Source organism: Salvelinus fontinalis, chromosome 22 (assembly GCF_029448725.1).
Source record: "Salvelinus fontinalis isolate EN_2023a chromosome 22, ASM2944872v1, whole genome shotgun sequence".
NCBI lineage: Eukaryota > Metazoa > Chordata > Actinopteri > Salmoniformes > Salmonidae > Salvelinus > Salvelinus fontinalis.
In genome coordinates, this window is record NC_074686.1 from 7,712,158 (window position 1) to 7,726,646 (window position 14,489).

The following is a 14,489-nucleotide window of genomic DNA, read 5'->3' on the forward strand; positions in this document are numbered from 1 at the left end:
GAGCAGCCAGATCCGTCAGCCAGCCATGAGCAGCCAGATCCGTCAGCCAGCCATGAGCAGCCAGATCCGTCAGCCAGCCATGAGCAGCCATATCCGTCAGCCAGCCATGGGCCGTCCCTCAGTCCGGAGCTGCCGTCCCTCAGTCCGGAGCTGCCGTCCCTCAGTCCGGAGCTGCCGTCCCTCAGTCCGGAGCTGCCGTCCCTCAGTCCGGAGCTGCCGTCCCTCAGTCCGGAGCTGCCGTCCCTCAGTCCGGAGCTGCCGTCCCTCAGTCCGGAGCTGCCGTCCCTCAGTCCGGAGCTGCCGTCCCTCAGTCCGGAGCTGCCGTCCCTCAGTCCGGAGCTGCCCCTTAGTCCGGAGCTGCCCCTTAGTCCGGAGCTGCCCCTTAGTCCGGAGCTGCCCCTTAGTCCGGAGCTGCCCCTTAATCCAGTGGGGTTAATGTGGAGGGTGGCCATTTGGAGGAAGCTACGGAGGCGGTTAGTGACTGTGGTGGGGTGGGGACCACGACCAGTGCCGGAGCCGCCACCGTGGAAGGAAGCCCACCCAGACCCTCCCCTAGACTGTGTGCTGGTGCGCCCGGAGTTCGCACCTTAAGGGGGGGGGGTTATGTCACGCCCTGGCCTTAGTATACTTTGTTTTCTTTATTATTTTAGTTAGGTCAGGGTGTGACATGGGGAATGTTTGTGTTTTGTCGGTTTTGGGAAGTTATATGGTAAAGGGGGTGTTGGGTGTAGTGTATGGGTTTGTGTTGAGTGAATGTGTCTAGCTGTGTTTATGTTTGTGTGTAGTTGTCTAGGAAAGTCTATGGTTGCCTGAATGGGTTCCCAATTAGAGACAGCTGGTTTCAGTTGTCTCTGATTGGGAGCCATATTTAAGGTAGCCATAGGCTTTAGTTTGTTGTGGGTAATTGTCTATGTTAGACGTTTGTAGCCTGTGTGTGCACTACGTTCATAGCTTCACGGTCGTTTATTGTTTTGTTAGTTTGTAAGTGTTTTGTTTCGTTTTTCCTTCTTCACAATAAAAAGAAGATGGCTTATTTTCCACATGCTGCGTTTTGGTCCGTCTCTCCCCCACACGATCGTGACACAGAGCCTGGGCTCGAACGCAGAATCTCTGGTGGCACAGCTGCGATGCAGTGCCTTAGACCACTGCGCCACCCGGGAGACTGGGAAATTTTAAACGGTCATCCAACTCGGAATTGCAAGACGGTAACTCGGCCTGTTTCTAGAGCTCCGACCTGAAGATCACTGACGTCATGATTCAACCTTGTTTTTTTCACAGTTGCATTGAAAGCACCATAAATACAGAGAATGGCAGACTTTGATGACAAAGTTTGATGACAAAATTTGCCCACGAAGGACCGCCGCCCAACCTTCCTGTTCATGTGAGCATACTGTAGCACAACAAGGTGAGTCCAAAAATGTACTGTGTGCTGCTGCATAAATGATGTAATATGCCAGGGAGATATGTATATTGTAGCTAGGGAAGTAATATTAACTGTATGTTATGTAGTAAGCTGTTAGCAGCCCATGTGCCTCTCCCTAATAATTTGGTCCATAACTTTGCCTAATGTTCTGACTTGGTGGTGCCCATGTAGCCTATAGACTGTCTTAGAAAGGAGAATACTGCAAGAACGGCCCATGCTCTGAATTCTGTTGCTGTACATTTCAGAAATGCTGAACAAATAGTTCCAGTGCATTCAGAACGTTTTCAGACCCCTTGATTTTTTCCACGTTACCTTACAGCCTTTTTCTAAAATGGAGTCAATATTTTTTCTTCATCAATCTGCACACAATACCCCATAACGACAGAGCGAAAAACAGGTTTTTAGAATTTTTTCAAACTGATGAAAAAAAACTGAAATATAACATTTACGTAAGTATTCAGACCCTTAACTCAGTACTTTGTTGAAGCACCTTTGGCAGCGATTACAGCCTTGAGTCTTCTTGGGTATGACACTACACATACACTTGTATTTGGAGTTTCTCCCATTCTTCTCTGCAGATCCTCTCAAGCTTTGTCAGGCTGGATGGGGAGCGTCGCTGCACAGCTATTTTCAGGTCTCTCCAGAGATGTTCAATCGGGTTGAAGTCCGGGCTCTGGCTGGGCCACTCAAGGACATTCAGAGACTTGTCCCAAAGCCACTCCTGCGTTGTCTTGGCTGTGTGCTTAGGGTCATTGTCCTGTTGGAAGGTGAACCTTCACCCCATTCTGAGGTCCTGAGCTCTCTGGAGCAGGTTTTCATCAATGATCTCTGTGTACTTTGCTCCGTTCATCTTTTCTTTGATCCTGACTAGTCTCCCAGTCCCTGCCGCTGAAAAACATCCCCACAGCATGATGATGCAACCACCATGCTTCACTGTAGGGATGGTGCCAGGTTTCCTCCAGGCGTGACGCTAGGCATTCAGGCCAGAGTTCAATCTTGGTTTCATCAGACCAGAGAATCTTGTTTCTCATGGTCTGAGAGTCCTTTAGGTGCCTTTTGGCAAACTCCAAGTGGGATGTCATGTGCCTTTTACTGAGGAGTGGCTTCCGTCTGGCCACTCTACCATAAAGGCCTGATTGGTGGAGTGCTGCAGAGTTGGTTGGCCTTCTGGAAGGTTCTCCCATCTCCAGAGGAACTCTGGAGCTGTGTCAGAGTGATCATCGAGTTCTTGGTCACCTCCCTGACCAAGGCCCTTCTCCCCGATTGCTCAGTTTGGCCGGGCGGCCAGCTCTAGGGAGAGTCTTAATGGTTCCAAATTTCTTCCATTTAAGAATGATGGAGGCCACTGTTCTTGGGGAACTTCAATGCTGCAGACGTTTTTTGGAACCCTTCCCCAGATCTGTGCCTCGACACAATCCTGTCTCGGAGCTCTACAGACAATTCCTTCGACCTCATGGCATGGTTTTTGCTCTGATATAAACTGTCAACTGTGGGACCTTATATAGACAGGTGTGTGCCTTTACAAATCATGTCCAATCAATTGAATTTACCACAGGTTGATTCCAATCATGTTGTAGAAACATCTCAAGGATGATCAATGGAAACAGGATGCACCTAGGCTCAATTTCGAGTCTCGTAGCAAATGTTCTTTCTGGGTCTTTTAAAAATTTCGAAAACCTGTTTTCGCTTAGTAATTATGGGGTATTGTGTGTAGATTGATGAGATTTAAAAAAAAATGTAATCCATTTTAGAATACGACTAACGAAACAAAATGTAGAAAAAGGAAATGGGTCTGAATACTTTCTGAATGGACTTCGTCTGTCCTAGCTCGCTCATTAATGTCTTAATCGAAATTACAGATTGTTTCTTATTCGCTCATCATCCCCTTATGCCATAGTTTGTACATCTCAATTGTCAGTAGGATCCACTTTTGTTTAAGCAAGTCAGCCATATCAGCTATGTTTTTTTTTAAAGGCAGTAACTGAGGCTGAATGAACTGTTTCACTGCCAGACAAGGCTCCCCTGATAGCCAGGTGTAGCAGTGATAAGGTGTTGGGACAGCTTTATGTAGGCCCTAACAGTTTATTTGTCATCGTTATAGTGAAATTTGTGTATTGTTTAGTGTTGTGTTGTGTAGTGGCTTTGCTGCCATGCATCTAAAAAAAAAATGTGGAGTTTGTCCCACCAAGAATTACATGCTAAAATCACCACTGACCATGTATGGGGTTCCATTTCACCATCTTGGTAATCTAATAATGAATAATTATCTCTCACTCTACTGCAAAGCAGCATGTACATGTGGTGGGTATGGAGACACTAATTCATCCCTTTAATACGTTAACTTTAAAGCTTTGTGTCAAACCTCAAATGACAATTCTTTATTTTCTACCTTTTGAATATTCATGATACACCACTAGAGAAGTGTACAGTAGGCATTCTGGCATCTCTACTTTTCTAGCCCCTGAACTACTGTAGGAAGGACGACAAGTCTTCTTAATAAATAAACTGCTGAAAAAAACTAATTTTACTTTTGACACTTTATTAATTCAATGGTTTCCTGATGTTTGGATATACACACAATATTTTTTTCTCAAATGACTAGCCTAGAGACAGCACTGATAAGCAGAAATATACATGTACAAAACACACTGAGGATGATGTACAGGTGTAGGATTTTATTTTATCACTCTTTTGTTGCTGAGAATTTTCCTGCACCGCAAAATGCAGATATGTTTCATGATTTACATAAATTAATTGAAAACCCACAAACTTAATTAACAATATTGCACTTTTCATGTAGCCTAAATTTGGCCAGGTAACAGCTTAACCACCAATCAAGCAACATTTGACTTGATTGAAGGACTAAAGTTCAAATCTTATTGCAACAACAATACTCTGCAAATTAAGATCCAACACCTGTAGCTTGCTGAGAAGTGAAGAGGCGTGAACTGAATGTATCTGACATGTTTTTCATTAGACTCAGTTGGGGATTTGGTTTGTTTCACACCACAGCATGAAAAGCATAAAACATGTATGTACAAAGAAAGATGTAAATATCAGCAGTAATCTCCTGTAAACCAGTCACTGTAACGGCAGTCCTCCTCCTCTTCATCTGAAGAGGAGGAGTATTGAGGGAACCAAGGCGCAGCGTAGTGAAATGACATATTTTATTAACGAAAACACGAACTTGACTAAACTAACAAAAACAACAAACGGTGTAGACAGACCTAAACGACGAACTTACATAAAACAAGAAGAACGCACGAATAGGAAACATAGACTACACAAACCGAACAAACCGTAAACAGTCCCATGTGACAGACACAGACACGGAAGACAATCACCCACAATGAACACTGTGAAAACGCCTACCTAAATATGACTCTTAATTAGAGGAACGCCAAACACCTGCCTCTAATTAAGAGCCATACCAGGCAACCCAATAAACCAACACAAAAACAGAAAACATAGAATGCCCACCCAAACTCACGTCCTGACCAACTAACACATATAACAAACTAACAGAAATAGGTCAGGAACGTGACAGTCACAATACAGTTTCTCCTCCTTTTTATCAATGCCAGCAAAAAATACTTTGGTGTTGTTCAGAGACATATTTAAGGAACTGTTGAGTTTCTTTAAGATACTGTTTCACAAGGGCGATTTTGTCTCACATATTCTTCTTTGAGTCTTATTACAGTTGAAATCCAACCAACTCTTGCCGTCTTCAGTACCACCCGGTTCCCCCATTCTAGCACAGTCTTCACCCTCGGAATATTTTCCTCCATCTCCTTTCCAGTTATCAGGCTCCGTGGTACTGAGCCAGAAGCTATGGATTGAAGGATGATAATACATCAGAGGTATGATCATAATAAGTTTTCGTCTAGGGTGAATGTATTATGATATTGATTTAAACATGCATTCAAACCTTGTGCTTGAATTGAGAGAGGAATTGTCCACCCATAACCACTCATTCTCGTTTGTACTGTCCGTCAGCCCAATCCAGAACTTGTCTTCAGCATAAAGCATTTTTGTACCAATTTGCTGATCTAAGAATTTCTTCACCAGAAACATTGTTTGAAGAATTATGTCAAGATTTATTGTCATTTCTATGTCAGTAGAGGAAAGGAAAAATGTGCATCAAAACAACTGAGAATCAATAATAGATTCATACCTGCTCCTCTCGGCTCCCTATGATGACAAGGTGTCCCCCCCTGGTGATACACTCATCCCGACTCTGAACCCAGGTCAGTTTATCAGGGGAGAAGTAATAGCACTTCCCCCCATAATACTCCCAGTTTTCAGCACAGTTTCTAGGTTTAGGACAGTCTTTATTCCCTGTGGAGAGAACAGATATACCCAATGCCATTGTCAGTACACTGATCTCTATGCATACCTATAGTCAAATGCCTTTTGTTTTCATTTTACTGATCGTGTACAATCCATGTGGATATGAGACATACTGTATGATTATTTAACAACTATTCAAGTATGCTATATTGTTGCATCAATGAATAAGGATGGACTAAAAGAAAAATCGACTGCCTCTGAAATTGACAACTTGATTTGAAGTAGTTTTGAGTTTAACTCAGGATTGCTATCTGAAACAGGTTTTTATCTTAATACAACCTACTACATCTATGAGTAAACACATTCCCTCATAGTATAATCTCACCTGTGTTTGTAGGGCAAGAGGGTGGATTTTTCTGCTTTTTCAATTCTTCATTTTCTTGCCGAACTGTTGTGAATTAAAGATAATTATGCTTTCGCAGGTTGAAGTTTATTGCCATGAATCCTGCCCTGAAGGCAGAATTGAGCGACTCCCGCTAGATGGTCCTCACAAAGATTATGAAAACAAAAATGAGCTGTTTGGTATTCATTTAAGGTTTGGGCTAGCAGTGTGGTTGAGATTAGGGTTAAGGTTTAAAATCAGATTTTATGACTTTGTGGCTGTGCCAGCTGGTGACCACGCTGCAGAGCTGCCTCCAGGGCAAGAGTTATGACAATAAATGCAAACCTGCATCATTTTCACAGCGTGACATTGGAATCCATACTTTTTGGAATTATCCAACACTGAGAGTGTTTTAGCAATAACAAAAGCTGCACTTTTTTCTAATTGTAAGGGCTGTCGTTCTCCTCTTCCTCGGATGAGGAGAGGAGAGAAGGATCATCAGACCAAAATGCAGCATTCGGGAAATAAGCCATCTTTTATTGAAACACGACGATGGCAACACGAAAAACAAAACACTTTCAAAATTACAAAACAAGAAAACGACGTAGACGAAAAAACCTGAACATGAACTTACTAAACTAAAACGTAAAACTCACGGACAGGAACAGACTACATCGAAACGAACAACCGAACAGTCCCGTATGGTGCAAGACATAACACAGATACGGAAGACAATCACCCACAAACAAACAGTGAGAACACCCTACCTAAATATGACTCTTAATTAGAGGAAAACGCAAACCACCTGCCTCTAATTAAGAGCCATACCAGGCAACCCAAAACCAACATAGAAACAGAAAACATAGACTGCCCACCCAAAACACACGCCCTGACCATAAACACGTACAAAAACAACAGAAAACAGGTCAGGACCGTTACACTAATATTATTTTATAAGGATGAAAATGTCACTGGATTCAATGGAAAGGCTGTATTATTGGCAGACAATACAATTTAATTGGAGGGTCATATCTGTGTGTCACTCACCTGCACGTTCCTTCTCCTGAAGATCTTTGATCTTGTCTTGCAGTTCTTGAAGCTCTCTGTTTTTGATCATTAAAGCTAGTTGCCAAAAGATAACAACTCTGACTCAAGTTCCCTACATCCAGCTGCATATAAACAACAGTTATATTATTAAACCGATGTGAACATTTTCTTTGTGTGAACTAAACTCACCTGATGTAAGATTTTGATTGTAATCCGCTTGCAGAATTTGGAGCTCTGTGTTTTTGGTTGGCAGGTTGCTGATATCTGATTGCAAAAAGACATACATGTTAAATTGTAGGAATCTGACCCCAACATTCTTCTGCATGATAATGTAATATTAGTTGATTGTGAAAAGTATTACAAATAGCTATTCATTTTATTCACCAACATTTTTATATTGTATCAGTTACGTTGTTACAGAAATTAGACAATGACCTGGCATGAAACATTTATCCATTTGAAGCAGTACTGTGGGGATTTTCCAGCTCTTGCGCTAAAAATGTGCCTAGATATTTCTGTATATTCATAGCTCTGGACAAGAGCCTCTATGAATCTGTCTCCGATATAGAATCTGCTTTGGACTAGCCACCTCCACTATCTAGGTCACTCACACAGGAACACAAGTCCAATGACAGCACCCATCAGAAGAACACAGAGAGTCACCAGGACCACTTTGACAGGGTCATATCCACCTGGTTTGACCTTTGACCCCTCCTGAGAATCAGGGTCACCAGCTGAGGAGACAGAGAGAGAATGAATTAAACTGACAACCTATAACACTCGCTACTTGATTTTATTGTATGTTAGAGATGAAGAAAACGTACACTGAGGGTGTTTCTCAAAATGCATACTGTGCTCAGAGCACACAAATTGGAACACAGGAGGGTCAGAGTATAGTCCAAATCAAAGTATGCAAAACGGAGCATGGAGGACACTTCTCAAATGCGTACTCCGTTTGTACATATTTTGAAGCATGCATCGATGCAAACTTCAACAGAAAGTATGCAACGAAATATGACGCAACCACGTAAAAAAGGACGCAACATTTCTTGAAATCTATGGTGGCCATTATTTTAACTGAAGCGAGAGAAAATACACTCCGGCTAAATCATTCTGAGTCGACAAATAATCCTTAGTGGGCGTAGAGGCGGTCGGAGTGTGTCACGCCCTGACCTTAGAGAGCCGTTTTATTTCTCTATTTAGTTAGGTCAGGGTGTGATGTGGGGTGGGCATTCTATGTGTTGTATTTCTTTGTGTTTGGCCGAGTGTGGTTCCCAATCAGAGGCAGCTGTCTATCGTTGTCTCTGATTGGGAATCATACTTAGGTAGCCTTTTTTCCCACCTATGTTGTGGGATCTTGTTTTTTGTTAGCTCTGTGAAGCCTGCAGAACGTGACAGTCGTTATTCTTTTTGTTTGGTGTTCTGAGTAATTAAAGAATCATGAACACTTACCACGCTGCACCTTGGTCTACTTCTTCAGACGAGTGTTACAGGGTGTTAGGCGAAGGCCACGGTGGGGAAGATGGCGGAAAAGGAAATAAGGAAGAAAGTGCAGCATATTATGATTAAGCATGGAGTGGGGGATTACACAGGTCTTCTGAAAGATCTGGTGAAGGAGAAGATGATGGACAAGATAAAAAGGAGAGTTATGTAAGATTTGTTTTGTGAATATGGAATGGAGGATCGCACAGACGTTTTGGAAGAGCTTGAGGAGGAAATGGGACAGGAGAAGAGTGAGGATGAATTAAATGTGGTGGCAGGTACAGTGATGACTGCTGCGTAGAAGTTGAGTGAAGTAGTGAAGTGAGGAAGGTGGGTGACAAGTGTAAAAACAGGGATACGTGCTCCAGTAGTTCAGAGATGGAACTTGTTGAGAATGAGGAGATTGCCGAGTTCAAGCTTCGTCCCAAGGCTGATGAGGATGATTTTGGCCCAGTGGGAGTGAGATTTGTAGAGAGAATTTATTCATTTTATTTAACTAGCAAAGTCAGTTAAGAATTCATTCTTATTTACAATGACAGCCTACACCGTGCGCCACCCTATGGGACTCCCGATCACAGCTGATTGTGATACAGCCCAGAATCGAACCAGGGTCTGTAGTGACACCTCTAGCACTGTGATGCAGTGCCTTAGACCGCTGCCCCACTGGGGAGCCTTGTTGTTTGGTTGATCCATATGTGGTGTCAGGTTGGGTGGAGGAGAGGTTGGGGACTGTTGAGTTGGTGAAAGTAACTCAGAATGGACTCATGATGATTTATCATGTCTCCTCCCCCCAGAGGGAGAGGGCGCTCCGGATTACGAGATTAGGGACAAGAATTGTGCCGTGCTTTGTTCTCTGGAGCAAGGAGCCGTCGAAAGGAGTGATAACGAGAGTGGCATTAAGTGTTGAGGAGGAGCAGTTGAAATGGAAGATTCCCAGTGTCTGTGACACCCGCCACTTGATGAGACGTAGATACGGTGGGCAAACGGAGAAGACATTGTCTGTCATGCTGAGTTTTGATGCAGAGTCGTTACCAGATAAGGTAAATGTAGGAAGTGTCAGTTATCACATTAGAGTTTGTTACGAAAATATTACTGTGTTTTAGCTGTCATGTTTATGGGCATATTGCAGCAGTGTGTAGGAGGGACATGCCCAGATGTGAGAAGTGTGCAGGAGGGCATGAGACGAAGGAATGTGTGGTATCGGTGGAGAAAGTTGTGTTAGTTGTGAGGATGATCATGGGGATGGAGATCGGAGGTGTCCGGTGAGAGAAAGGCAGATTGAGGTTGCCAGGGTTAGAATAGAACAGAAAGTGTTGTATGCCTAAGCAGTGAAGAGAGTGGTAGAGGAAGATGGGTACAGGGTGAGAGCATTCCTGGGAGTAGGCGGAAATCAAGAGTGATGGGAAGAATAGTTGCTTCAGTACGGTGGGCTTTTTAGCAATTATTGCCATGGTTGTTAATTGTACCGCAGAAATGAATTGAAAGTAACAGAAAATAGCTGTAGTGTCAGCGGCAGCGGCAGATAAGTACTTGGGATTGCTCACCTGCTCTTTCTATGACATAGACTGACCAGGTGAATCCAGGTGTTAACTATGACCCAGTATTGCTGTCACTTGTTAAATCCACCAATCAGTTTAGAGGAAGGGGAGGAGACAGGTTAAAGAAGGATTTTTAAGCCTTGAGACAATTGTGACATGGATTGTGTATGCCATTCAGAGGGTGAATGGGCAAGACAAAAGATTCAAGTGCCTTTGAACGGGGTATGGTCGTAGGTGCCAGGCGCACCGGTTTGAGTGTGTCAAGAACTGCAACACTGCTGGGTTTTTCAAGCTCAACAGTTTCTTGTGTGTATTGAGAATGGCCCACCACCCGAAGGACATCCAGCCAACTTGACACTACATTGGAGTCAACATGGGCCAGCATCCCTGTGGACATTTTCAACACCTTGTAGAGTCCATGTACCGACAAATTGGGGCAGTTCTGATGGCAAAAGGGGGATGCACCTCAATATTAGGAAGGTGTTCCTAATGTTTTTCACACTCAGTGTATGACTCGTAGGAACATGGTTTTTGACAAAAATGCTAAAATAGAATCTGTTCTGCATCTTGTAAACGTTTTTTCCACCCATATGTAGGAAACTTCCTCATTGTTTTGCCTAGCTTGCACTTTGCACTGACTTCATCTGACCCACACACTCACCCACACACACACCTACCCACACACACACACACACACACACACACACACACACACATACCATTAGTGTCGGTAGATGGCTGGTTGCGTCCGGCTTTGGGAATTGAGATTTCAGAGTACGTGGCATCATTCGCTGTGGATGCTGTTGCTGGAATGCAACCATGAAAGTGTGAGCACAAGACAAAACTCCTCTCATCACATTGACTGTTCCTGAACCAGCATTTTTAACACTCAGTTTATTCGTTTCTGTTTTTAGCACTTTGGTCCTGTTTTCACAAGTATGCGGTTAAATTCTGTACAAACTCAAAACAGATCATGTAAAAGGCTGTTGTTTCAAAAACTTTAACCATTTCACTGTTTGGTAAACCTATAGATTTTCAACTGGTTTGTCCACTATATATGGATTTTGAGAACTACAAAAATAAAATGTGTGTTTGTAAAGTATAAACATCTAAATGACATGTATGATGCATGATAACCATACATAATGAATACTAGTTAATGCTAATTGATTTCAACATGGAGCAGGAAAGACAGCAAGGGAGAGGTGGAAATCAAAGAGCTCATGGACAAGGGGTCTGTCAGAGAGGTGGGCTTGGGCCCCGTCAAAGAGGTGGGCTTGGGCCCCATCAAAGAGGTCAAAGCGTTGGGCTTGGGCCCCATCAAAGAGGTCAAAGCGTTGGGCATGGGCCCCGTCAAAGAGGTGGACATCAGAGAGAGGGAGGCAGACGGCAGGGAACTGTTGTGTTTAATGAAATCGGGGCCATCGTCGTTGAACATGTGTTGAACAGAGGCCTTACCATGGCAGAGCTGACAGATTAGTTCACCCCAATCTGAAACTGTCAATTTGATCCTGAGAAAATTTCACCAAGAAAACACGGTAAGTCTTGAGGATATGCACTATGCTTTACATCTCCATGTACGCAGCTATTTCTGAGGATGGTGTGGTAGGATGTAGGGCATTACTTGGATCCTACAACGCTGCACATCTCATTGTGTTTCTCAATGAAATTGAGCAGGCCTGTCAAGGTGAAGGGGTACCTATGTCACTGAGTGTGACAATGTCAGGTTCCACCCTGCAGAGGTGGTTCAGGCATGGTTTTGGGCCCATCCCCAATTCGTGACCCTATACTCTTCTTTCCTCAACCCTATTGAGGAATCTTTTTCAGCATGGAGGTGGAAGCTGTGCGATCACCATCCCAATGAGCGAGCAAACCTACTTCTAGCCATGAATGAGGCATTCGACGACATCAATGCAGACCAATGTCAAGCTTGGATTAGCCATGTCAAAAGGTTTTTCCTGCGGTGCATGAATAATGAGGACATTCACTGTGACGTGGATGAGAATTTATGGCCAAATGCTCAAGACAGGCTTCATGCAAACTAATGCGTGCTAAACCTTTTCTTTTATTTTCATTCATTTAATGAATGATTGTAGAGGATGTCTTCATTGATCACACCTTTGATTACACATTGGATAGATATTAAGGAAAATATAGAATTTCTGTCAATTTTGTTGGGTCATTTAAGTGTTTTGCCTAATGTGAAAACTGTAATCTATTGTAATTTACAGTACTGTAGCATTTTACTTTCAGCACTTCTAAGGGCGATTTGAAACACGTGTAACGGATGTGAAATGGCTAGCTAGTTAGCGGGTACGCGCTAGTAGCATTTCAATCAGTTACGTCACTTGCTCTGAGACTTAAGTAGTGTTGCCCCTTGCTTTGCAAGGGCCTCGGCCTTTGTGGAGCGATGGGTAACGACCGTGCTTCGTGGGCAACCGTTGTTGATGTGTGCAGAGGGTCCCTGGTTCGCGCCCGGGTCGGGGCGAGGGGACGGTTTAAAGTTATACTGTTACATTGATGCTGTTGACCCGGATCACTGGTTGCTGCGGAAAAAGGAGGAGGTTGAAAGGGGGGTGAGTGTAACGGATGTGAAATGGCTAGCTAGTTAGCGGGTACGCGCTAGTAGCATTTCAATCAGTTACGTCACTTGCTCTGAGACTTAAGTAGTGTTGCCCCTTGCTTTGCAAGGGCCGTGGCTTTTGTGGAGCGATGGGTAACGCTGCTTCGTGGGTGACTGTTGTCGATGTGTGCAGAGGGTCCCTGGTTCGCGCCCGTGTCGGGGCGAGGGGACGGTTTAAAGTTATACTGTCACACACGCATCTTGCATTGTGGATTAACTGGTAGTTAAAACAACTAAATAGAAAATATGTTAATATGTTACGGTGATTAAACCAATGTTCTCATTACATTTTACAATAAACATATTTGGAATCAGCGGTTGTGTGGTGAGAGATGTTTACAATCCAAATGAATGCACAATGACAGGTTGAGTGAAAGACTGGCTGAGTTACAAGTGTGACCAGTTTAAAGTATTGTACTAAGAGTTGTGAAAATGTACCAGATACTTGTGAAAATTTGACCAAAGCGACAAAGTTAAACTGTAATGTAAAATTATCAGCACAGATCACTGATAAGGCATGAAGTCTTGCATGCAAACCAGCAAACAAATATGTTTCCTGCAAACCCTTTGAATTGTAGTCTCTAAAATCTCTGTGATGTACGTCATTTTTGTCCTTGGGAACATGTTTTGAAATAGGGTATCAATATGTATTGTCAAATAAAGTCAGTGTAGTATAAATATAATTTTAAAGTGGCCATCTGGGTATTTTTTGGTAAACAGCTGAGGGATGGGGCTGGAGGAATGTAAACACTCAAGTTCATAGACGGAGCTATGGGAGCGAGGACGGACCATCCATGACCATGAGATAAAAATGATAACCATGATTTATACAATTACATTGTATACAAACAATGGAGTAAAACAAGCTTACATTTGTTCTGATGGTGTAATACAATTGAACTAAGCTGATGAGGTGTTTCTACGTAATATTCTTCAAGAATCAACAGCTATATAGCATTCATTTCAAAAACGGATCCTAGATTGCCCTAGATCATAGATATATATTGGCAGATAGAGGAAGCTTTTTGTTGACCATTCTGCACATCCTGAGCATACAGCATGTCTATAAAAATAGATTTTAGTTTAGAACATACCACCATCTTTTCCTTCAGTCCTTTGGCGCTTCTTGAACTTCACATCAGCGTAGACTATTCCTTCAGACATACTGATCTAAACACTCATACCAGACACTTATAACATCAACCCAAACAGACACTTATAACATCAACCCAAATAGACACTTATTTTATATGATGGGGACTGAGGGAGGGACTATGTGTTGAAAAAAAACAGTTGCTCAATGACAGGACTTCTCTTTTCTCTCTTTGCAGCATTAATTTAACTAAAATCAGTTATTACTACAAGTACTAATTAATAATTGGTAGGCATACTTATATTGTAAAGACCTTAACCCAACATGTAGCGACCTTGTATTCCACACTGGAAATCACCAAGCTGCTGAAAGACGTTATTGTTGTAAACCTACCATAACAGCAAGTGACACACACACACACACACGCACACGCACACACACACAGCTGATAGAGCTTTCCTGCATGACACTGAATTGGCTCTAGAACTTTTCTCATCTACTTTTATATCTCTGGTAGACAATCACACTCCCTTTAAACGCCTTAGAGTTCAAAATAGAACAAATCCTTGGTTCCCTATAGAACTTTCAGATCTCATTATGATGAGAAATCA

The 14,489-nt window shown here is 42.9% G+C and overlaps 1 protein-coding gene across 1 annotated transcript; it reads right to left on the bottom strand.

Moving 5' to 3' along the window:
• Positions 1-3,997: 3,997 nt before the first annotated feature.
• Positions 3,998-13,977, bottom strand: LOC129819676 (asialoglycoprotein receptor 1-like). Its single transcript, XM_055876151.1, has 9 exons — positions 13,880-13,977; positions 10,882-10,968; positions 7,754-7,876; positions 7,332-7,406; positions 7,143-7,217; positions 6,099-6,161; positions 5,598-5,761; positions 5,352-5,482; positions 3,998-5,252 (listed from the first exon to the last, which is right to left on the bottom strand). Exons 1-9 carry the CDS (start codon positions 13,947-13,949, stop codon positions 5,075-5,077), a joined length of 966 nt encoding a protein of 321 aa, XP_055732126.1. The 5' UTR covers positions 13,950-13,977; the 3' UTR covers positions 3,998-5,074.
• Between the last annotated feature and the right edge of the window lie 512 nt (positions 13,978-14,489).

Coding starts and splice junctions, on each gene's coding strand:
- LOC129819676 (XM_055876151.1), bottom strand. CDS start 13,949: ATGTCTGAAGGAATAGTCTACGCTGATGTGAAGTTCAAGAAGCGCCAA. Junction 7,877..10,881: donor GCCATCTACCGACACTAATG/GTATGTGTGTGT, acceptor CTGTCTCCTCAG/CTGGTGACCCTGATTCTCAG. Junction 7,218..7,331: donor CAATCAAAATCTTACATCAG/GTGAGTTTAGTT, acceptor TTTGGCAACTAG/CTTTAATGATCAAAAACAGA.